Source organism: Echinops telfairi, unplaced genomic scaffold (genome assembly GCF_000313985.2).
Source record: "Echinops telfairi isolate 266 unplaced genomic scaffold, ASM31398v2 ScPeMD7_49;HRSCAF=173, whole genome shotgun sequence".
Taxonomy (NCBI): domain Eukaryota; kingdom Metazoa; phylum Chordata; class Mammalia; order Afrosoricida; family Tenrecidae; genus Echinops; species Echinops telfairi.
In genome coordinates this window covers 2427675-2453899 of record NW_022103947.1, presented here as the reverse complement: position 1 = coordinate 2453899, position 26225 = coordinate 2427675, and the positions used below count along the sequence as shown (strand labels likewise).

At 38.4% G+C, this 26225-nt stretch overlaps 1 protein-coding gene and 1 non-coding gene across 2 annotated transcripts; one reads left to right on the top strand and one right to left on the bottom strand.

Annotated features, from left to right (window-relative positions):
• Positions 1-4020: 4020 nt before the first annotated feature.
• Positions 4021-25557, top strand: CRBN (cereblon). The gene is made up of 10 exons (XM_004715912.2): positions 4021-4168; positions 4346-4548; positions 5351-5500; positions 10628-10787; positions 19520-19582; positions 20667-20751; positions 21335-21450; positions 21976-22040; positions 22816-22947; positions 24244-25557. Exons 1-10 carry the CDS (start codon positions 4040-4042, stop codon positions 24422-24424), a joined length of 1284 nt encoding a protein of 427 aa, XP_004715969.2. The 5' UTR covers positions 4021-4039; the 3' UTR covers positions 24425-25557.
• Positions 5630-5754, bottom strand: LOC115869798. Its single transcript, XR_004046381.1, has one exon. It is a non-coding gene; the product is annotated as a small nucleolar RNA SNORA32 (small nucleolar RNA).
• Positions 25558-26225: the final 668 nt, after the last annotated feature.

Genomic DNA, 26225 nt, shown 5'->3' with positions numbered 1-26225 from the left:
GCGGGGCTGGGAGGGCGGGGTGGGTGTGGGCCGCGCCGGCCAGGCAGGGGCTGGGGTCCCAGGGGCTGCCCTGGGCACGCAGTCTGGCATCTCCGGTACCCTGCGCGGCAGGCCGGCCTGTGGCGAGGGAGTGCTCGCTCTTGAGAACAGGGACCCTTTTACATCCTCCCAGGGCCGTGAGTTGGGCTCCAGTAAATGCTCCAAACGAGAGGGGACGGGTGGGAGCTCATCCAGTTAGAAGCCGTTATTTTTTTTTCTGGCTGCTTCCTTTTGACAACAGTGACAACGGACATCTATCTAGTAAGCGCGTACAATGGGACAGGCCCTGTAAGAAACACTCTGCATGCGTGTCTCAGTTTAATCCTTTCCCGGTGAAAAATTACTGTCTCGACCAAGCTCACCCAGATGCAGAACCTGGACTCGAACCTGTGTCCTTCTGACATCATAGCCGATGCCCCTTAATCACTTCACTGTCGAGGTAGTTTGTCTCAGAGATGCCGATCAAGCACACAGTATAGACTACGTTTAACTAGGTGTATTTCTTTTTATAACTATTTATAACTAGGTGATTTATAACTAGGTGATGTGCTGTGCAACGCAATTTTCTCTTGTGTTCTCTGAAAATTTAGACTTTGACTATACATTGGAATGCAGGTTAGAAGGGGCAGATAAAAGGTCTTACAACACTTAACAGACTTCTCTTTCGGAAAGCCATGGAAAAAAGCCTCTATCGGCCCCATGTACAATAAAATGGACCACGCTTAGGCCGCACCGTCTTCACTGACGTCACTGCTTGAGTCCATTGTTGCAGCCACTTTGTCATTCTGTCTTACTAAAGCTCTTCTTCTCTTTACCAAGCATGATGTCCTTCAGCGACTGATCCCTCCTAATAATATGTCCAAAGTATATGAGAGGCCCTCCTCACTACTAAGGAGCATTCTGGCAGTACTTCCTCCAAGACAAATTTGTTCATCCTTCTAGCAATCCATGGTATAATCCTTGCTGCGTTTGAGCCCATTGCTGAGTTAAGCTTACTATAGTATTGTGAAAAATAAAACCTTACAGGCCTATATTGTTGGAGAATTTGGATCTCTTTCCAATGGACATTCCTGTGGGTTGTCAAGAAGCAATTGCAAGTTTGGGGCATTTGCCTACAGAAAGCTATTTTTCCAAGGATTCATTTGGCTACTGGGAGTAGCAGAGGTCGGAGGAGGGAGATATGCATGCTTGCTTTACCATATAGGAGGTGGGGTTTTTTTGTTGTTGTTTTTATGAAAGTTGACCATAGGCAGAGTTTGTGGCTGTTGCTGAAGCCAACACAGCTGGCTTGGCATAGATGTAACTGAGCCAGACTCCAGTTAACCACTCTTTATCTTCTAGAGATAGGAATTCCACTTTGTTTATGTGAAACCTAGGGTTTTAGGGAAGATGAGAACAAGAAGATACAGACTTTTGAGGTCTTCTTGGCAGCCACATGGTGCTCCTGCCTGAGATGAGTCACCTGCCTTTCCCCAGGGACTCTGAGAAGCCCAAGTGCTTTGTTGCAGCAACATGGAGAAGATGCGAACCAGAAGTACCGGAGCCAAAAGATGTTAATATAATAACACAGCTTTCTCGAGTTATATATGGGGCTTGTTTGTAGACAAACATGGGATTGCCATAAGCCCATTTAGTGTAAGATGTTTTCTGATGAGTAATAAGCCTCGTATGGGCTAAGGAAATAGCTTAACAGTCAAGATTCAAGGAATCTATCCTGTCCAGATAAACTATTTTTAGCTAAATATTACTAATTATGAGGAAATAAGTTTTAGCCTTATTTTTAGGAGGAAGTGTGCTATGGATAAGAATATGGTGAAAACAGTTAACATGTAATCTTTCCAGCTAACAGTTAGCTGATCTCTGGAAGTCCCTGTTTGAAAGCAGGAGACAGTCAAAGCCAGGCTGTTAGTGTTGCAAGTGCAAGGGCTTGGAATCGTTTTCAAATCACTTTAGATTTTTCTATTTTTGGCAAGAACTGCTGATCAAGCAAATAGAAGTATTTTCTTAGAGGGGGGAAAAATGCAGGTGGTGCTAGACCATTGGCAATTGGAGTATAAGTTGAAATATTTATGTTCCAGTCAAAGCTTAAACCTAAAAATTCTTAAGAATGAACAGAAAATTCAAAGCAGTTGCCACATATCGTTTTCTATCTTCAACCTAGCTGGAGGTGGTTGTATTTAAATAATGACATGCACAAAGGACAATGATTTTTGTAGTGGCACTTTGTTTACACTTTGTTTCTCATACTTGGACATTAAAAAATACATGAAGCATGATGTCAGGAGTGAGATTCCTAAGTGTTTATGGTGAGTCTCGGCCAGGGCTTCTGAAATTCAGCGCCTGCACTATTGACAATGGCCATACAAGTGTTTGTTGTAGAGGCTGTCATGTGCTTTATAGGATATGTAGCAGGATTCCTGTCCGTCACTCACTGGATATCAATAAGATTCCTCCCAACCCTTCCACTTGTGGAAAACAAAAGTGTCACTAGACATTGCCAAGTGTCCTCTGAGAGGCAAAATCACTCCTAGTTGAGAACTTTTGGTCTAAACCTAGGACATTTGCCCAGGGCTTCCATGAGCAGACTCCCACCTACATGGCACCACATTTTCTAATCTTAATTGCTATCATAAGAAAAGAGTTGATTCGTCCTCCGTGTTAGTACCATCTGATTTTAAAACGACCAGCATAGTTTTCATTATTTGAAAAATATCTCTAGAGAAAGCCTTCCAAAAGATTTCTTTTAAATTTTTTTAATGTTTCTTGCCAACTAATTTTTAAATTAAAATTCGCAAAGCAAAGTTCGCATGGAAATGATAACAAGTCATTGTCAAATAGTGTAGTGCCAGCCAGGGAAGTAGTTACTGTGCCAATATTCTTTCTGCAAGTTCACACTGATATATTTTTTTCAAAATGAACTCTTCTGTACTAACCCTTTAAAGAACCTTAGAGGTTGCCTGAAGCCTATCATTTTTTTCAGATGAGGAAACAGATTTAACCAAGTGGGCTGAGTTGTGCAGTGTATCCAAAGTAGTTAGTGGCAGAGAAAGAGAAACCAATCTCCCATATAGAATAAATTCCAATCGTTTGTGTAGATCATAGTTTCCCAAAGTGGGCGATACCCGCTCAGGGGTGCTGGACTGATCCTGGGGAGCTGCCAAAGCAGATACCTATACTTTATACTGAATTGTGGGCTATAGTAAGTTTTCCATTCTCAGTGGGCTGTGAGTTGTTTTAGCCAAATGCATGTGGACCCCTGTGGTGTAGATAATCCCTTGTGGAGATCAAGTATGACTCTTCACCCTCTTTCTAAGCATGGGCTATGCTTAGTTATATCTTCTGAAGGGCACAAAACTGCCCAGTGATCACCTCCCACTGATGACCATGGTTAACCTAGGCAGAGCCAAGTCACGTTGATGGCCCTATATAATGCACTGCACCTCTCTGATCTCCTTCCCCAAAACATGTCTAATCATGGGGAACCTTCAGATCAATCCCAGTTAAGGTATGCTGCAAAATACCTGACCGGTACATTTCAAAACTCTCAGGGTCATCAAAAACAAAGAAAGTCAGACACTGCCCCAGCCCAGAGGAGGCTATGACACCCAGATATAATGTGGAGTCCTAATGAGATCCAAGGATGGAAAAGGACAGTAGATGCAAGCGAAGGAAATCCAAATGAATGTGGAGTTTAGCTAAAAGTAACGTATCAATGCTGGTTTCTTAGTTGTGGCTGATAGGTCAGAGCAATGGAAGAAGGTAACTAGCAGAAAGTGCCCTGGGTGTGCAGCAACTGTATTCTCTGTGTAATTGTTCTTAAATCTAAGACTATTCTACAGTTTAAAACAGAAGTAATTAGTGGCATGGCCTGCCTGCTGCTTTACAGGGCCTAGTGATCACCACTCTGGTACGCAGAGGAACCCACTCTTTGGGTGCTTGGAGTCCTCGTGAACAAATGTGTGTTCAAAAGAGATCACAACGTTGGCATTTTTATCTTGTAATGTATTCTACTTTCACAGCAGGAAGTGAAGAAGACGTTGATGTTGAAATGGAAGTTGAAGAACAAGATAACAAAGAAGCGAAAAAACCAAACATAAATTTTGACACCAGTCTGCCAACCTCACATACCGTATGTAATTAAGTAATACATTAGAGATTTGTGTAGTGTGCTTATGCACCAAGTTTATCACTTGAATAATTACTTGCACCCTCCATTTCTAGTCTTTTCACCTGATTTTCTCTTTAATCTGTTGAGCTTGTATATTTAGTGATTGTTCTGACACAGTGTGTGCCTACTACCCAACAGTACCTGGGTGTCGACATGGAAGAATTTCATGGCAGGACTTTGCATGATGACGACAGCTGCCAAGTGATTCCCGTCCTGCCGCAGGTGATGATGATCTTGATTCCTGGGCAGACGTTACCTCTGCAGCTTTCTCGCCCTCAAGAAGTCAGTATGGTGCGGAATTTAATTCAGAAAGATAGAACCTTTGCAGTCCTTGCATACAGGTAACGTAGAGTGAATTTGCTTAACGTAGTCCTTGACAAGTGTTGTCACAGCAGAGGCGGAGCCAAAGCCCCTTGCTATTCTGTCCAGGAGGTTCGCGCATAGACCAGTGATAAAGTAATATGTGGTCAGCAATTTGGGAGGTTGGAAGTGCAACATGGAGATTTTGTTATTTTCATAACCACCCAACTCCGATAATTACTGTCACACATAAAACTGGACTTCCTGGTGTGTGAAATTTGGTTACTCATTAGTATTTTGATTAAACATATCACGAATCTGATTTTCAGAAACCATTTTATTTAAACAGAGGGCTTTTTACATCTTAATGTAAAGGATTAATTTTCTAAAAATAGTAGTGTACTGTTTCTTATTTTCTTTGATTCATAAAGTACTCCATTACTGACCAATGTAAAGTTGAAACCGAGCTTCTGAAATCACTTGCAAAGGAGCCATGACTGGTGGGGCAGAGGAAATGCGAGCTGTTCCCACTCCCGTGCCTTGCAGCACTCGGCCCCAGAAATGATGACCTACCACGCTGCAGGGTGCTTGCTCGAGCCCTGTCAGCCCTAGGTCCCTTTTAAGTGACTCAAAACCTATTACTTTTCCTGAAGCACTAAATGCACTTTCTGAAGCTTACTGTTAGCACTTCCTGCTCCCGCCCTATCCCTTAAAAATAAATAAAAGGTAAGAATTTTGCAATTCAGACCGATTGTTATAAATTGTGTGTATTGCTTTTGCCAACTTTGCCTATTTTTAAATCAAAATTTCAATATATTTTCTTTTGGCACCTTGCCTGTGAAGTAACATACAGGAAAGAGAAGCACAGTTTGGAACAACGGCGGAGATTTATGCCTATCGCGAAGAACAGGATTTTGGTATTGAGATAGTGAAAGTGAAAGCGATTGGAAGACAGAGGTTCAAGGTTCTTGAGCTAAGGACACAGTCAGATGGGTAAGATATACTTTGTACCTTTTTTTATTCAAGAAAAATTAACACAAAAACCAAGTTTTACTGAGTATATTGATACTGCCTGTGGAAAATGGTGGCTTTAATGTTTCTATTAGTATAGATCTGAGCAATTGATGACCCCAGTTGGTTGTATGTTTGCAAGATAGCAAAAAGACAAAAACTTTTTACGGTAAGTGTTTTATGATCATGTCCACAGTAAATCAGAAACTGCATTCTAAAAGCCTTGGTAATGACCACAATAATTTGTACCTGTAAGTTGCATGACTATCTTTAAATGGAAAGGTTTTCTTTACAGTGAATGCTTCTCTTTCCTTTAAAGGGATTATAGTCCAGGGTTTCCTATCTAGCCGTGCATCAAAATCACCTGGGAAGTTGTTAAAACTATGAATGCCTGAGTTCCAACCTCATCTCCTACCTCCAGAGAGTGATTGACTCTCTCACACGAAGCTGCAGTCTCTTTTAAAAATGGCTTCCAAAAATAATTTATAAATTAGCAAGGGTTCACGAGGGAGCGGAGAGGGAGGGGAGAAAATGAGGTGATACCAAGGACGTAAATTGAGAGCAGATGTTTTGAGAATGATGAGGGCGACGAATGTACAAATGTGCTTGACACAATTGATGTATGTATGGATTGTGATGAGTTGTATGAGCCCCCAATAAAATGATTTTTTTTTTAAATGGCTTCCAGGTGATTCTAATGCCCAGGTATGCTTAAGAATAGTAATGAAGACTCAAAGCGAGTGCCTTTCGCAGCTCAAGCTCTTCCTAGTGCAGGGAAGGCGTGTGCGTTCTGAACACAGGGTCACTGGACAGCCAGTGTTTGCAGCATTCCTGCCAACTGCCCCATCGACATGCCCATCCCCCTCGTGTATTTTGGGTCACCTATACATGCTTTTATATACGAAGTGCTCAGTAATTGCTTCTTGCTTCTGTGCCATGTAAAGCATAGCGATTCTCAAAGCAGACTGGTAAGGGTTGATTCAGGTTGGCACGACCATCAGGGTTAGGGCTTTTCTCAAGTTCAAGGATTACTTAGCTTGCTTGCTTGCTTCTTATTATTTATTTATTTATTCTTCCTTTCTTCAACACAGAGACCTACTTTATCCTATAAAGATATACAAATTAGAGCCACACTTTTGCTGATCATTGCATATGATGTCCTGTGTCTTTGATTCCCAACCCTGGTGCATAAGTGTCACCTGTGAAGTCTTATAAAACTAGAAACACTCGGGTTCCACCCTGATCCTAATGAACCTGTCTCTGATCCATAGCCAGAGTTGAGTATCTCATCAGACCTTAATGTTGCACAGGTAATATTTGTGAGCATGTGAAATTCAGCGCTTATCTTAAGATGTATATTTTTTTAAAAGGGAGGTACCTGAGGGCAAGAACTTACGGTTTTGTTCAGTGGTGGGAGCCAGAGAACAATAGAGCAATGTGGGATGGGAATGCCAGGGCCCGTGGGTTTGCACCTCTCCTTACCTGGTATTCCACCAGACAGACATCCATTGTGGTGCTTTCTTACACTGTCACTCACTACAGGATGGCTATGCTGTAAATACTCGAGTATAAGCTGAGGCATCTAATTTTACCACAAAAACTGCATTAAAAAATGTGCTGAAAGACTCGGCTTATACACGAGTATATACAGTGTGTCTCTCCCTCCATTAGTAAGCTGCTTGAGGACGGAGACAGGGACATAAGTAACTGTATTTTCACATAAGTAACCCATTCCACAATTACTGCATGTCACACAACCCCTCCTGCACTCGTCTCCTATGTACACTATACATATTTCCAAGTGTGCATGTTATTTATAGCAGCACTGGGTGAAAATGCAGTGTGTCTCCTTAGAGGAGACAATCGGTGTTGTCAACATGAATGAATGAATGAAAGAATGGCCTCCTAACATTGTGATCATTGGCTGCTGTGGGTTTTGCTAACCATTCCAAATGTCAAGTATTTCCTGTCCTTACACGTATCCAATTTTGGTTATGTGTTTCCAGAAACTATGAAGGGAAATTGATTTGTGGAGAAGTACATTTCTCAGACTGTCTTGGCATCTGTCACTTTCAGTTGTGGAAAATCAGTTTTGAACACAAGATGGCAGTAGACCGTTAACTCTGAAAACAGTTGATGTTTGTCTAGTCAGAGAATATCTTTAAACTGGTAGGGTTGGGGAAGATTCGCAAAGGGCATGGATCCACTGGGGACCACTCACAAACGCAAGTCTATCTTCATTTACAAGTCCTCCCCGCAAGGAGCTCCCTGGCTGCCATGCCATTCTCATAACCTGCACTAGCAGTGGTGACACGAAGAAACCCTGGAGACTGCAAGGCCTGCTTCTTCCAAACAAGAAACCGTACTCGCTCACATAATATGTGTGACCATGCAGCCAGTGAGTGCTGGAAGCTCCCTTCCTCCGTCTCAGAATTCTTCTGTAGCTCATTTGAACAGGCCAGTTCCTCTTCTCCAGTAAAGCAATCCTAGGTGGTAGCATTCAGTTTCAAAGTAAACGTTTTTTAAAAAACAATAATACCAACTTCTAACTCTACCTGGTGTTTACTTAAAGATGGAAACAGCAAGAATTTATACATACATTTTATTTTGGCATTTGCTCGCTTCATATTTGATGGAGGGATAAGTTCTTATCTTTGAGAATTGGCCTTGCACTTTGGAGCTGGTAGTAACTCATCTTTCCTGCATAAACCACCTTTAATGCTTCCTCTGTATTTTACAGTCAATGCTTTCCCTTCTTGAAAAATTTTTAGCATAATCACAAAACATTTTTTTATAGAACAGAATTTATTGAATAGATTTTGTCCATTATTCCCCCACTGTTGAAGTTGAGCCTAATTTGGCAGCATCTCTGATGGTTCAACATAATGTTTATTGAGGCAATTTTATTTCTGTACTGTAGTTCACCGATTTGTATGTTATTTATATTGATTATATAACCATAATCACAAAAACAATTGCCATAAGCAGGTTGGGAAAAAGCAAAAAATAGTTGATGTTAAGAGAAAAGCTCAACTGCTGGGGCAACAACCAGACAGCTGCTGTGCAGAGTAAGCCGAGGTCCCGGGAGGCCTGGCTTCCACCTAGGGCAGGCCACCTGCCTGTACTGCAAGCTGAGGACTTCATCGCAGTACCTTGTACATCAGTGTTTTTCTTAAATTTTGACTAGAAAAATCAAAATAGGAAAAACAAAGCTTACCTACTAGTTGGGTAAAACATAATTTTATCTGATAACCTGGAAGAAAAACTATTTTGTTTTAACTTTCTATAAGATGGTAAAGGAGCCCTGGTACTGTAGCGTGATATGCATTGAGGTGCTAAATGCAAGGTTGGCAGTTCAAAACCACCAGCTTCTATTTGAGAAAGATGAGTTTTTCTACGCCCATAAAGATGTATGGTCTTGGAACCCACAGGGGCAGTTATAGGGTCACTGAGTTGCAATCAATTTGATGGCATGAGTTTATTTTTTTAGATAGGATATAGCACTCTTGGGTAAGCATTGTCAGTATTTAAAACCCAAGTTCCATCTCCTCGGGAGAAAAAGGAGGTGAGTTGCCTCAGAAACCACTGTGAGTCTGAATCAACTTGATGGCAACAGGTAAGAAATAACACATAACGCTGGTGTTTTTTTGTTTTGTTTTAACATTTTCCCAAGTCATAAAAAAAAATGGCATTAGCGAACTAAGTATTTTATTAGCGTTAAACTTAGATATTTACAGACATGCTTAGCTATTTCATTTAATAAATGATGTAGGTCATGACTGGTTGCTGTGAATAACCACTGTAGAAACCTTAAATAGACTGAATAAGGAAGCAGAGACTCTATATATTTGACTTTGTCATTCTGGCTCTTATTCCAGCATTTGAATGTACTTATACACTCGAAATTTCAAAAGCTACTCTCTGGGAAGTATAATCCTTCAAGAAAATTGCATATTAGGTCACGACGCTATTTGCAATTACAGTACTCTCAGGTAGCACCCGACTTAAATATTTTTGGAGTAGGAAAAAATACTGTGTGTTAGTCCGGATTGACTAGAGAAACAAATTCATAAACGTGTGTAAGAAAGAGCTTTGTATATAAGATTAATTGAGTATTGAGAAAACAACCCAGTCCAGATCAAGTCCGATATTAGCCCATATGTCCAAAACCAATCTATAAATTCCTCTTCAGACTCACAAAATACATGCAATGATGCCGAATGCAGGAAGATCACAAGCCAGTGGGTGGAAAGTCTTGTGGATCCAGTGGCAGTAGAAGCATCTCATAGCTGGCAGGGGTTTCCACGTAGCTCTTTCAACTCCAGGGCGCTAGCGTAACTCCATGTGTCTTGTCCACAGAAATGTCTCGCAGGAAGTGAACATGTGTCCTGCCTCCTGCGAGCTAATTATCTCCTTAGCACTTCCAAATGAAGTCATCAAGCTGCGACCTGATTGACAGACTAAACTCTATACCTTCACTTTTACGTCTCAAATTGACAACAGATTGTGAAACTACAACATAGTAATAGGCACATTTTGATTTCTTGGCATATTTAAGTTGATTTGAAGATGAGAGAAGACTGCATATCGAATACATATACACTTTTTCTGTTCTAACTTCAACTCATCGATATGAGTGGGTTTTGGAGTTCTTTTCCCATTTTCTCTCTGTTCCTCAGTTGGATAAGTTATGATAAAGGATAGGTTCAAGAATCAGGGTAAGGGGTTGGGGAGATGGAAGTGATAGGCTAAGAATTTACAAGTAAATTTAGAAGTATCAGTTTAAGTAGTAATTCATTATAGGTTGAGTTTTTAAAACTTTGTCTCCTTTAAACACTATTTATCAGAAATATAGAACTTTCCCATCAGTGAGAATAAAACTTGGAAGCTTAGGTTATCTTTGGTTTTAACTTTGGTTTGATTGTTACTATATTTAACATCAGTGTTAAATGTTTAAAGCACAAATGTTACTATATTTAACATCAGTGCTTGAATGTTTAAAGAAAACGTTGAAGATCTCAGTATTTGAAATTATCATTGCTTTCATACTTGTATTTTGTGATAATCTGTCTTAAAAATTAACACAGTCCTTGATTCTCTTCATTTTAGAATCCAGCAAGCCAGAGTGCAAATTCTTCCTGAATGTGTGTTGCCTTCAACTATGTCTGCAGTTCAGTTAGAATCACTCAGTAAGTGCCAAGTATTTCCTTCAAAGCCTGTCTCATGGGAAGACCAGTATTCATATAAATGGTGGCAGAAATACCAAAAGGTGAGAACTAATTTTTTTATGTATCTTCAAAAAATAAGATAGGTTGCCTTTTTCCTGGTTTAATAAAATATAAACTACTCTCCTCAGACACCATTTCTGGCTGAGATTGATCAGAGCTGGGGTTTCTAACATTTATAAATAGCTGGGGCATCTATTTACATAGTAGCAAAATATCAAACAGCTGTAAAATGTTCTTAGGTTTATAAGCTATGTGTTAGTAATTGCTTGAAGTTTTTAATCTCAAAGAATTCTCTTTTTAGATCATATTTTTGGTTCTTGAGTCAAAACACATTACTTTAAAGAATAGGAGGATAAGTTTGTGGTAGCATAGTGTATGTTTAATCTCTTCCAAGATTGTGAGAGAAAATATTATCAGTTCTTGTTTTGTAAAGCACTGTTAACATTTAAAAGATTGAGTTGAGATTTTGTCATTGTTGGTAGTTGCCATATAGTTAGCTCCAGCTCAGAACCACCATATGTGTAAAAGAAGGAAGCATTGCCTAGTCCTGTGGCATCTTCAGTCTTGACTACGTTTGAGCTATTTCTGTAACCGCTGTAGCTCGTGACAGTTTTCTTCACCCTCTGCTTTAATAGCTGTGCTTCCTCTGCTCGTGGACAGTGACCTGTCTAAGGAAAGCGAGCAGAAGACCTCACCCCCATTTTAAGAGGCATTCTGGCTGCACTTCCTCCAAAACCGTATTGTTGATTATTCTGACAACACAATTGAAATATTTTGATTATCAGTTTTTGTTTTTCATGTGCATATGAAATGCGTGAAGAGCATAGCTTGGGACAAACACATCATAGTCTGAGTCAGTTAATTCTGCCAACCTGGCCGATAATCACATGTGGGCTAATTGAAAGGCGGAGGGATAAATGGGTGGTGAGCCTCGCCTTTCTAGTTCTCGGGTCTCTTGCTTTGTGATGGTCCGCACACCAGGGTGCAGCTAGCTGCCTTAGCAGTTCCCTGCTACAGCTTGCAAGATTGACTTCCTACAAGACATCCCCAAGGAGAAGCCACATGGACCTATCCCGATGCAGCCCTGGGTGCTGGAGCAGCAGTGTGGAGACCCCTGCTAGTGCTGAGATGCTTATTCGTTCACTGACTCAGCTTTCCTCCTGCAGTCGGCATCATTGCCTCTGTTTTGTGAGGTGGAGGACTTTGTGGACTGGTGTTGGGTTAATGGGTTAATGTTGGACTTGTGGGCTTGGGCAGCATTGGGTTGGGATGTTTTCCTGATGCACACTTTCTTTACATAAAACTCTCTTATACATGAGTTGCTGTGAATTTGTTTCTCCAAAGTACCCTGCTTATACATAGTCCTTACAGTGACATCTTTGCTTTTTGACACCCTAAAGCAGCGGTTCTCAACCTGTGGGTCACGACCCCTTTGGGGGTTGAACGACCCGTTCACAGGGGTCGCCCAATTCGTAACAGTAGCAAAATTACACTTATGAGGTAGGAATGAAAATAATTTTATGGTTGGGAGGGTCACCACAACATGAGGAACTGTAATAAAGGGTTGCGGCATTAGGAAGGTTGAGTCACAGCTTTAAAAGGGTATTCTACAGCAGAATTTCCCAGTGCAATGCATTCTTTGGGTTTTCTTTACTACTACTTTCATGGACATTGTTAGTCTGGGTTGACTAGAGAAACAAATTCATAGACACGTCTATAAGAAAGAGCTTTGTATACAAGAGCAATTGAATATTGAGAAAACAGCCCAGTCCAGATCAAGTCCTTAAGTCCGGTATTAGCCCATATGTCCAATACCAATCTATAAATTCCTCTTGGAAGACTCAAAATACACATGCAATGTTGCTGAATGCAGGATGATCACAGGCCAGTGGGTGGAAAGCCTTTTGGATCCAGTGGCGGTGTAAGCATCTCAGCACTGGCAGGGGTCTCCACATAGCTTCTCCAGCTCCAGGGTCCGGCTGCCGTCAGCCTGTCTGCATGTGTCTTGTCAACAATAATGTCTCACAAGACTGAGGGGGACTGAACAGAGAGTCCCCCACCTCCAAGGAGGAATACCGGAGTTCCCAGAATCTTCAGGAGAAGCCCATGCCCACACAGAGGCCTCATTGGCTATGACCTGATTGACAGGCTAGACTCCACCCTTCACTTTTAATCCTCTCAAATTGACAATTATACAAATACCACAGATATAGAGTGTTGATCCAAGTAGAATAAAATCTTTGACAACTTCAATATTCTTTCCATTAATCATGATCTTGCTAATTGATCCAGGTAAAAAGATTTTTTCTTTATGGTGAAGTATAATCCATACAGAAGGCTATAGTCTTTGATCTCCATCAATAAGTGCTTCAAGCCCTTCTCACTTTCAGCAAGCAAGATTGTGTCATCTGTATATCACCACAGGTTAATGAGTCTTCCTCTAATCCTGATACCACATTCTTCATATAATTAAGCTTCCTGAGTTATTTGCTCAATAGATTGCATAAAAATAGCAGAAGGGTACAACCCTGATATACACCTTTCCTGATTTTTCAACTCTGCAGTATTCCCTTGTTCTGTTTGAACAATTGCCTCTTGGTCTCTATACAGGTCCCCCATGAGCATAACTGTTTTGGGAGATTCCAATTCTTTACCATCATATCCATAGTTTATTTTGATCCATGCAGTGAAGAGCCTTTATGTAGTCAGTAAAACACAGCTTTCTGGTATCCCTTGAATCCCCAAATCCATCTCAACAATGATATCCCTCATCTACATCATCTGAATCCACCCTGAACTTCTGGCATTTCCCTGTGGTGTGGCTGCGGCTGTTTTTAATTATCAGTAAAATTTTTGTTAGAATGATATTGTTTGATTTTTCACATTCTATTTGATTGCCTTTCTTTGGAGTAGGCACAAATGTGGATCTTTTTTTCAGTCAGTTGATGTGTACCTCTCTTCCCAATTTCTTGGCATAAATGAGTGAGTGCTTCCAGTGTTTTATCCTATCCCTTTGTTGAAACCTTCCATTGATACTCGGTTACTTCCTGGAGCCTGATCTGCCCTCAATGTCTTCAGTACAGCTTGGACTTCTTTCTTCAGGAAGCTCTCAGCTCCTGATCATACGTCACTTGAAGTGGCTGAATATCAGCTTGCTTTCACACACTGATGCTGTATTTCCTCCATCTTCTTTTGATGATTCCTTTATGCAACTTTTTGTCCATAGAATCCTTACGGCTTACAACTTGAGGCTTGGATTTTCTCTTCAGTTCTTTCAGCATAAGAAATGCTGATCCTGTTCTTCTCGTTCAGTTTTCTAACTGTAGATCTTTACACATTTTCTAGTAAATACTTTGCAGTAGGATGCAAAAATTTATGACATTAGGTGCTCTCTAAGAGTATTGCATGTCTTTAGTATTTTTTTGGTTAGATCATTTTATTTCCAAAAAAACATTGATTTTGATCATCAGTGAAATGTATCAGTTTTGAGTGTGGTTAATACATTTGGTTTTTGAAAAAAAAGATGGGATTACTAGTTTCTAATTTAGAATTGACTTCTTGTGAAGTTTATTAAAAATATGTAAAGAGAATTTCCATTATCTTAAAAACCCTGCATTAATTATCCATTACTCTTTGTCAAGTTGAGCAGTGATATAAAATCGTCTAAGATCCTGGTATATATAAACTAATAGAGATTATGCATTCAAGTGAGGACCTGCAGTCATGCAAATGTTAACACAGTCATCTGTGAACTAAAAAGTTGGACTCCACCCAGAGCCTGTCAGCTTGGAAGAAAGGCACAGCAATGTACTGTTGAAAAATCTGCCACTGCAAGCCTGAGGTGCAGTTTTACTCGGACAAACGTAGGGTTGGAATTTGTGAGAATCAACTTAATAGCAACTGGAGTAATAAGGGAGTCTTATACACTGATCAGTGTACCACTGATTAGAATATTCTGAGCAGTAGAATTCTTTCATTTTCAGACTCTTGTTCACAGTAGGCACTTGATGGGCATCGGGCTCATACTGTCCAGCCCTCTGTGGATCTTGGTCCTATTAGTCCTGTTTTTCAATTAACCAGTCTGTGATGTGATATACCCTGTATTTTAGTGTTTCTAACAAGATCTTAATAAGAAGGCTATAATTAAGTCAGTTGATTCCAAGACAACCTTCTAACGAATGTTTTCAGTGGTCTAACAATATGGAAACTGCCTTGAGTTTGCAGGAGGATTTTGTATGTCTGTATAATACTTCTGTGGTCAGACCTGATACAGACACTTTAAATACATAAGGGTAATTCACTTAGCATTCCAGTTCATACATGTATGAGTTTATCCCAAACAAAATGTGCTTAAACATGTCCCTAACATCTGTGCACAGCTGCAGACAAGTTTTCTCAGTATTACACTTACTTGTCTTAGTCTCATCCGGGGCCCTCAGAAACAGAGCCAAACAAAACTAGCTTCTAAGGAGATCTACTGGACTACCATTGTTAAATTCAGGGCAGACAAGTCAGCTCAGAAGGTTATGGCAATTGTTATCTTTTTGGTGGGGACCCTAAAGGGGTCATAGATTTCCTCAAAGGCCACGGGACAGCCATTGGGACTTAAGTTTTAAGAAAGCTGAAAACCACATTGGTGAGAAAAAGACCAGGAAAGTTATACCAACAAATTGTTTTCCTTCACAATACACCTGCTCATTCTTCCTGGGTAGGAAGGGCTGTGCTGTGAGAATTTCATTGAGAACCCTTACCCCATCCACCCTACAGCCCTGTTCTTTTTATTCCCCAAATGCAAAACCAAAGAACTAAGCTTACTGCCATCGAGGGAATGCTGACTCATAGCAACCTCTTGGGTCTCCAAGATTGTGACTGTTTGTTTGTTTTTATATGGAGGAGAAAGCCCAATCTTTCTTCCGAGGAGCTGGTGGTTTCTTACTACCAACCTTGCACATTACAGCCCAACATGTGACCACTGTGCCACCAGAGCTCCTGCAAGTAACATTTTAAAGGAGCATGATGTGAGCCCTCTGCCCTCTGACATAGTGTGAATTGAAGAGCACAGAATTCTCTGGGGAAGGATTACAGAGATGGAAACACTGCCTGCAGAAATGTGTATACCTAAAGGAGGTGCCAAAAATCAAAAGCTTCACACTTTGATATGTTATTGGTTTTTACAAGTGTGTTACATTACTTTTTTACTTACCCTCATACTCCTACTCTTTTTTAACAGTGGTACAATCGATTTCACTTTGACTCTTTCTACATACACTTCCTGAAAATGTTATACATAGCTCTTCCAGAATGTGGGCCAAGGAATAAATGTGGAATTTATGAGTAGAAAATGACCTCTTTCTTTGTAGGAGTAATAATTGTTACACTTAAACTCATGTGAACTGGGGATTCTTGTGCTAGTTTTTTTTACACCAAGACAAGCTGTTAAAAATTCTTAACCCATTTTAGAATCCTGAAGTAACTCTTTGCAAAGTTGTAAGCATAGGATGAAAATAATTCCTGACTGACTGGATCTGTTTCCTGTTCCTGGTGTTTTAAACCTGAACTTGCATTGAGCAAGTAAGACTGTTTTGTTAAAATTAATTTTATCGGAAATGCTGATTGCATTATTTCTATTGGGTACATAGAACATCTCAGCTTGTTCACACTGAATCAGAATTTGCCCTTTGCAACTGGGTTGACCTTGACTTATCACAAGCAAGAAAAGATGAGCTGCCAGGATTGCCCCGACCTTTCCCTACACTCTTACTTCTCTAATCCACTGTGGGACTTAAGTGGCTTTCACGTTCCAGATCACCAAGGGCTAAATGAAAGGTGCTAAGATGCTAAAGAATAAGAGGCTTAAAGTGTTTTTAGTAACAGGTGCCTTTATCATATGTTTTTCAGATGGTCTAAAGAGTTCCCTAATATAAACTTGGAATAGAATTATTTTAGGTTCTGAAAGGTGGGATTAGTTCATTGGGCAAAAAAAAAAGTGCTAACTGAACTCCTTTAAGCTCCAGGTGACCTATAAACTCTGTTTCACTTCAAAGTCTAGGTGAGCATTAGGAGTAAAGCCTCACAGAGGGGAAGATGGCAGTATCACGGGCAGGGAGTCCCTAGGCAGTTGGTCTCTGAAGCAATCTCAGTGGTTTGCTGCACCTTAGCTGGACAGTAACCTATCAGGGGACTGGAGTGTGTAATTGGTTCTTGACTTTAGGGCATGTTTCACCTTTCTCCCTACAGAGTTTTCACATGTGACTTACTTGTATATCCCGCCATGATATGAAGCAGCACAACCATGTGTTCTGTCTCCTGTCTAACAAGTACTTAAAATAGTCAGAGCCGGGAGAGATGCTTAGATGAGTCTAAATTGACTCGGGCCAATCAGCTTACCACCACACACTGTGCCAGCTTAAAAAAAAAAAAATACTTAGAGGATCCAGGTGATAGGTCTTCACTTAGCCCTGCTCGCCTCTGTTGAATTTTGCCACTGAAAACTGGACATCCCCAAATAGCATTTTTTTAAGCTTCCAGAAGTGTTCCTGTGTGGTCTTGCATTCTGAGAAGAACATTGGGGAGATCCAATGTGTTGCAAATAATTAGAGGCCAGTGTAACCACAAACCCCCATTTCCATCTAGGTACCTTCCGAATTTTGATATTTGAAGCTCATTTTTACTTATTTCTCAGTAACACTGATTTTTTTCTAGTTACTGGGTTTACCATAGGAAAATTCTTTCAAAAAAGTGAGGAAACTTTTTAGACCTATTTAGAGTTTGACTAATGTTTCTAGCTTCATTTCCAGCTTGCTAGTTTATAAAGCCCTTATATGTTAATAAGAAAAGAGTAAAGAGGAATCAAATGGAGAAAATGACTAATGGCCATCGTGCCACGCAAGCTGCTCCTCAAACAAGCCCTCTTCCAGAGTTCATGTAGAGTGTGCATCAACATCGATTTCCTTCCTCTTTCTATGCCAAAGACACTGGCTATCTTGGATGTTACTCTCTTACTGATGTATCTTATAGAATCTCCTATGTCAGTTTATGGAGTACTCCTTCATTCTTCTTAAGGGTGAACATGTTCTGTTATACGGATACATAATTCCTAAAGCCAGTATCATATTGATGCCAGAAAGGCCTGCACTAAATAATGTGTACAAATGACCTTTCGTACAGGTGAATCTATGTGATCTTTTGATAGATGGGCACCATCAGCTTTCTTCACCACATTTGCTTATGCACCAGCTTTGTCTTCAGTGATTGTATCAGGAAGGCGACCATCATGGAATGCTGGTTTAATAGAACAAAGTATTCTTGCATTGAGGGAGTACTTGAGTGGAGGCCCAATGTCCATCTGCTACCTTAATACTAAACCTATCCATATATCAAGTCCTTTTTGCGTGTGCTATATACAAGGTCTTTTAAGTGCAAGAGTAGGTTCTTCCTTTGTTTTGTTAAATGTTATTTTGCTTTTCAAGTTTCAATTGGTAATCTATTGCCACTGAGTTGATTCTGACTCATAGCAGCACTATAGGTTAAGATAGAACTGCCCTCTAGGGTTTGCTAGGCTATAATTTTTATAGGAGCAGAACATCAGATCTTTTCTTCCAGAGAACAGCTAGTAGGTTCATTATAGGAGCAGAACATCAGATCTTTTCTTCCAGAGAACAGCTAGTAGGTTCAAACTGCAGTTAGCAGCCAATGCTCTAACCTTTGTGTCATCAGGGTTCCTTCTGATGCATTATGAAACTCCTTCTCCCTCCCAGTTTCATGTGTCCTGCTCTAGCAAACAATGAGCAGTTTATTTACATGTGATTACAAACATTGGTAGATATGGAGGTATTTGGGGTTAATTCATTTTCACTGATGTGTTTTTTTGACTAATAAAATTTGTATTTTTGTTCTTTGGCAGGTTCTTTGGTCAATTTTGTAATCTTATATTTAAGTGAAAACTATATATAAGTATTGATTGTTGACTATGTTATTGACTATTAATAGATGTTTGTTTCCAAGTTGTTACTGTTAACAGTACTGCTACAGCATGTCCTTTTGATCCTGTCTGTCCTGCAGAAGTGATTTTCAAAATTGTCTTGATTTTGCAGTGTTTTCTAAACTCCAATCTCATTGGCATTGCTTTGGATATGTAATTTGAAGGCTGGTATCTTAAAACAGTGATTCTATTAATCAAATAACAAGAATTTAAGTATAATGAGCATTTTAATATAAATTTAGCATACTTCTGTTTGGATCCCAAAATTAATGAAGCTCTGCTTTACCCGGGTTTTTTAAATTGAGAACTTGATTATTGGGTGCTTTCCATTTAGAAGCCAGAATCATGATTTCATTCTTGGAATTTTCTCACTTTTGTCTGTCTCAGTGCTGAGTCCTATAAAATGTGTACAGAAAGACAGTTGTGCTGTATTTTAAGGTTTTCATTGCATATGCTGGGCAAGTAATTACCAACTAAACGTAATTAATGTGGTCATAGTAGAAATAATGATTTTACTAAGTTGTCCTCAGCATATAAAAATTTCCATATTAAATCTTAATATTTGAATTTTATCTGAGAGATTGTGTGTGTGTTATGGATATAAATTAGAAGGGTATAAAAGCATGAATATTCAAGTTTCATAAATAAACCATCTACTGGGAAGATTTTCTACAATGTTGTCTTTTTATGGTCTCTTCCTGGAGTATTAGTCTTAAATGTTGTGTCGTTTACCATAAGGGAATATTGATTCTGTGGTTTCTCTTGATGTATACTTTTTTATTCCATTTTCAGAGGAAGTTTCATTGTGCAAATCTGACTTCATGGCCTCACTGGCTATATTCCTTATATGATGCAGTAAGTAACATACCTTATTTATGGTCTTGGATCTAGAGTAGTCATGTCATGATTAAGGGTAATTAGAATAAAGCAGGTCTTTTGTGCTTGGTAAGGTTTTCTTTTCAGGATTAATGGTATTAACTAAATGTAGACAGGGCAGGAATCAAATTCTGCTGGATACATTTTGCCTCTAATTTAAAGAATGTTAAATTGTCTTACACTTGCTAGTGACTTATAAAGCAAAATATTAAGTAGCTCATTTAAAATTTTGAGTGGATGGTGTTTTACATTTAGAAAATTAAATAATCATATATAATACTGTTTTGGTGTTTTCCTAAACAAGCATAATAATTTAAATTAATGTATTTTCTGAGATTAAAACATGGCATTACTACTTGAAAAATCACTAGGAGATTACCGAAGTAAATATCATTAGTTTTGGATATATAGCCTAATTCCATTGCTTACTCTGTATCTGGGACAGATTTCTTCTCTAAATATCTCTAAAGTGGGATAATATTACATATGGCACATAGTAGGCATTCAACAATTATTTGTCATTTTCCATAGTGCTTCACCACGCCCACAAATCTGGAGTCTTAAGACAATGAAGTAAATTCTGTGTACTGATGTCCTGCAGAGACCAAGGAAACTGCAGTTGACCTCTGCTGTTCACCAGCTTTGGAACCATAATCACTACACATTAAACAAGCAGATTTGGGCAGGTGCTGGGAAAAGATAATAAGCATCCCTAGGGTAGCAAATAGGTGACCTGTATACAAATGTCAAGTTCCAGAGCAATGAATACGTACTACATGTCTATGAACTGAGTCAGAAAAGGCTTCACTGAAGGCAGGGGAAGTAGGACCACTTCATCACTGATCAGTGTATCTCCCAAGGCAGTGAGTGAGTAGCATCTGTCCCTGGGATGAGCCTGGAAAATAGTGGACACATTGAAACTGGAATTCAGATGGGACAATATTACCATATAGTGATGACTTAAAATACTACTAGTGCTACTACTTATATTGAAAAGAGCTGAAAAACTGGCAGACTTTGAAAGTATACATAACTTACTACGGATTCTTTTCTTTTAAATAAGGAAACCTTAATGGACAGAATCAAGAAACAGCTGCATGAATGGGATGAAAATCTGAAAGATGAATCTCTTCCATCAAATCCAATAGGTATTGAATGTCTGTTTCTTCCTGTGGGTTTGGTATTTTGTTCAAAGAAATTACTTAATGTGATGATTACCTTTATAAAACATCAGTTGAGGGGAAACATTTTTTTCAATTAATTGTAACAAATTTCTTATAGTCTGTGTGCCTTGATTGTTGTAAGACTTTCTTTCATCCAAAAAACGCCCTCTTGGGTGCAAAGACCTCCCATACCCTGTCCTTTAATAGCCCCCCCCCAAAAAAAATCAGTTCTAGTTCAGAGATTTTTTTACATATAATTTCTATATTGGTTTATCCTGTTCAGTTTAACTATGTCTCTACTTTTTGTCACGTAAAGTGACTTTCTACCCTGGATTTGTAACTGTCTACCATGGATTTTATTTCATATTTTAAAGATGAAATTTTACAGAAAAGGTATGGGAAAATAAGTTTCTTAATGGTGCATGCTGGATATTGGTATACTTTAGCATTGTTTTGTACAAAATGTGTCTTTTGGAAACCCTGTAGATGAGGTTATTCTAAAAGGAAGTTACTTTTTAGAGTTTTAGACTGATGCGTTTAAAATGAAAAAACTCACAATGTCTTTAAGATTTTTCTTACAGAGTAGCCGCTTGTCTTCCCATTGATGATGTATTAAGGATCCAGCTCCTTAAAATTGGTAGTGCTATCCAACGACTTCGCTGTGAGCTAGACATTATGAATAAAGTAAGTAAAGTGAATGTGTTTGACACCCATGTTCAATCAGTCTAAAGAACTAAGTTGTATTCTTGGGAGCAATCGTCATTGGGGCCCAGCTATATAGTCGACTATTACAATTAATAAGAGCAGTTTACTGTCCTGGTTTACGTGTAGTGTAAAGAAAAACGGACATTTCATTTGGAGTCATGCAGATAAACTCAAAATTATTTTGCTTTTCTGAAATATATTTAATCTAGTACTTGTTTCTGAATAAACTTTTTGAGTTCCCTACATAGTATATCTGTGGCTAAGTATCAGATAATCACTTTTCCTGTATCCTAGATTGTCATTTAGTTTATAACTGAACATGTGGCAGGTTCTGGGCTTGGGGGGCGCTTTTCTTTAATTCTTTCAATTGTTTTAATGGGGTTAGAGTGAAAACATGGTGTTTTGGTATTGAGTGTCCAGTACCCTAGAAAAACTTAGTGATACGCTATGTAATTATATAATAAAATGAATTTTCCTACTGATAATTTCCTTTTAAATGTTTAGTGTACTTCCCTTTGCTGTAAACAATGTCAAGAAACAGAAATAACCACCAAAAATGAAATATTCAGGTGAGATCATTCTTATATTTTTAGAATACTTGTGAGTACATTTTCCAACTACCTTGTCAGAATTAAAGTTAGGTTACATTTCCATTTTTCTATATAACTTCGCAAATTAAATTTGAAAAACTCAGTTTGGGATAGGCAGTCTTCCTGACTAGATGCTCAGAGCAACAATAGCTATAATAAGTGTTACTATAGGCAGTAGCATGGTAAACTTAAAAACTGGGCCTTAAGTTTCCAAACTCGCCTCCCAAATCCTTAATGAAAATCTTTTTTTTTTTTAATGAAAATCTTTACTTGAAAATATCTTTCTTGTGATTAAGGGCCTAACATGAGTACTCCCACAATTTTTAGCTGTACCACTTAGGGCCGATCATAAAGTAGAACATCGTTCTGACCGTGTATTGAGGTTGTGGTAAAATAGTGCTTGAAAGGGATTTTATGTCATCACCTTCCCAAACACAGGGATTGGCTACACAGTAATTAGTGTCATTGCACTGACACAATCAGATGAACTTGAGATCTGTATATTTTACAATGTAATGAAGGCTTTAAAAACTAATGCTAGTACCATTTGAGTCATGAAAAACATTCAGACTGAACAAAATGGGACTGATTGCCACCCACCTATCTTCTTTCTAAAATTCTGGGTTACCAAAAACTAAAAGTTTAAAGGAACTATGTATTTTTATAGCATGACCTCATTTCTTGGTGAACATTTAAATAAATGTAGACCATTAGAACTATTTTTTGACTCCTTCATGTTGGGTCTCTGTTCTAGTTTATCTTTATGTGGGCCAATGGCGGCTTACGTGAATCCTCATGGGTACGTGCATGAGACGCTGACTGTGTACAAGGCCTGCAACTTGAATCTGATAGGCCGGGCTTCAACAGAGCACAGCTGGTTCCCTGGGTAATGTTATGGTGCTCTTTTTATTTTAGTTTGTGTTTTATTGGTTTTATTTGCTTAAAATTGGATAGAAGAGAACTAGAGTCATCAGCAGAGTTTCTAGAATTTTAATAAGAAATAGAAAATTAAACAATTATATTGTGTTTAAATATATAAGCTTTTCATTTCATTAAGGGCTAGAAACAGCAATCATGCTTTTTATGCCTTTTGCAATTTTATTGAATGCTGGAAAAGAGAAGGTTGTAACTTTCATTATCCTCAATCAAAATACTGTCCAGTTACTACAAATTTATTTTGAGGTCATCTTATTCTGAAAATCAACTATTTCATGACCCACCCAATTTCTTACTGGATCACATTCTGTAATAGTAAAATCCAAAGAATGTTTCCCGAGCAGTGATAGGCTAAAAAGATGCAGAATCCATGGAATCTTGCCTTTCTTCCTACATAAATGCTTAAGCCCAGCAATTTTCAAAGCGTGATCTCAAGACTAGCAGCATCACCTGAGAATTTGTCTTTGGTTCCAAATTCTAGGTCAGCCTTATATTTTGAAAGAGACCGCTGCGGGTGGCTATATTTGCTGCTCTGGAACAAGACCTTGTCACTTACATTGTCTCATTTTATTTGGCACAAGAATTACTAACATGCTAAATCTTGGCGATTATATATCTTCATAGAAGAAAAGGAAATTGTTACAAGTACATGGTTTGGTTTAGCTTTTTCAACAACAGAAACACTGTTATTTAATTCTGGTTCAATTATTATCTTGAATAATCTTTTTTTTTTTTTCAGGGGCACTTAGAACTCTTATCACAATCCATACATATATCCATTGTGTCAAACATATATCTTTATATTTTACACTGGCCTTTAGGCTATTTTCTCTGGTGAGAGTAAGGGGCAGTGTTTAACTCTGGCATCAGGGCAGTGTACATTTCTTCAGGCGGTGCTGTTTCCTAACCTTAGCTGCAATACGAACAACAAAGGAAAAGTGAGGGTCAGAATGTGGTCTTAGAACCAGCAATTTGTATGAAGGAATCCTAATAACATTAATCTTTTGCTTTCTTTTCATGAGAGAACAAAGTTGAGCATAGTCACCAAATTGTAAAGACAAATGCATTACCATATGAAGTGCACAACTAGAAAATCACAAACAAAGTTTGTTTAGCATAGTTATGTGAATCAGGTAATATACATATTTGTTCTGTCCTGAAGACTTGGGGATAACAGGCTTATCTGATATAGGTTCTGGGTCCAAAGATGTGTTTCCTGGGCTGAATCCATTCCTTACTTTTTTAGGTATGCCTGGACTATTGCTCAGTGCAGGATCTGTGCAAGCCATATTGGATGGAAATTTACAGCCACCAAAAAAGACATGTCACCTCAAAAATTTTGGGGGTTGACACGTTCCGCTTTGTTGCCCACTATCCCAGACACTGAAGATGAAGTAAGCCCAGACAAAGTAATACTTTGCTTATAAACAGATGAGAGGATAGAAAGTGATTTGAACAAGTTGGCAGAAATTTTACACCTGAGTAAATGGCAACATTTACATTAAAGGGTCAATTTCTTAATTAAACTATGTAGGAAGAGTTTTAAGTTGTATTACTGGGGACAGTGAAAAGCAATCTAAAATGTTAAGTTCGGTTTCAGGAGTATCTTTTAGTAGCTCCATACCATTTCATTGATAAGTCATGAAGGTATCTTCAAAAGTGATGTTGTTTCCTGTACAACTGAAATAGAGGACTGTTTTCAATTCCTATAATGTGAGATCAGTCACTTGCTTGACTGTAAGAGATAAGTCAGGATACGTCAGCCAGTGCTCCAGCAGGAGGCTCTAAAAGCCAGGTGTCAAGCACTCAAGTACATATATGATCCTTTTTGAAAGAGGCATGTTGGTGTGTATTGTTTTAAAAGGGTTTTGCTCCTTTTAACTTTCTTTTGCTTCTGATATATTGATTTGTAAATCTTGACAATATTGAAGAGTTAAAATATGCAGTTGAAGCCCCAAAATTACATTTTCATTTCCTGTTAAAGTGAGAGAAATCGTATTTTGTGTATTTGCTCAATAGTTGCTTGAACCATAACTATAGGTTCTCTACATCAAGCTATTTTTCAAAAGGCAAGCTTAATTTGAACCTAAATGCTAAAGCAAATTCCCTTGTAAACAAGCTAGAAGTTGTGGTGTATTTTGTAGGCTTTTTTTGTTCAATGTAAATCAAAGAAAATCTGTAAGTAAACTGTAAAAGCAAAACTAATAAATACTGTAAAAAATATACCCATAAGCAAATAGTGTATGTGTAAGAATTTTCAAAGTTGAAGTTGTGGATAGACTGATTTGCCACCTACCTCTTTCCTTTCATTCAAGGGTTTAGTTGATCCTTTTCATACTGTGTAATTAACTGGTTTTATTGATACTCCTTCATAGGTCAGTGGGAAAGGTTCAGTTGGATTTGAACTTTGAAACAAACTAGTGTAAGGCCAAAAATGGACTTGTTATAGGTAATGTTGTATTATCAATATTTTGTTTATCAAACATGCAATGGTTTTTTAATTATTTTTCTGAATATCATGTATAATTATGTAAGCAGTAAAGGAAAAGCAGCTCAAGAATGCTGTCAGTTGCTTAAAGTATGTCTGCGGCCTTATTTGATATACCCAAGATGGTCATTTCTTTTCTAAGCTCTATTTTATTACTACTGATCCACCTTTGTGTTTACAGATCTGCTCACTTCACGGGTTGTTCATAAAGTCTTAACACTGAACTAAAAACGTACTAATTCTGTGCTGTGTATACTTCCACAGAGTGCAAAAACATTGGTGTAATATCAGAATGTTCTGTATTACTTACTGGCATTTTCAAATAAAATTTTCTGATATATATAAAAACATGCATATAACACTATTTTAAAATAACTGTTTTACACATGCCAAACATCAGACATTTGAAATAGCTAAAGCTATAGACTCTATATAGAATATAGTAGGAATTCTATTAATGTTGGATCTATATAGATATAAATTTTAGTGTTATTTAAATCCTAGTATTTTCCATGCTTCCTTTTCGCAGGACTTTAATGGAAATATATATATTTTTAAGTGATCTAAAGTTTCAAAATTTCTATCACTGGCTACTCAGAAAGGAAACTCAATTAAAAGTTGTTTGCAAAAGTTGTTTACCTACTGAAAATATTTAGAATTCACATTAAAATGTCCATACAGACTGTACTTTTTAAAGATGTAAAGTCTGCCAAATAATCCTTTAACTACAGTTTTCCCTT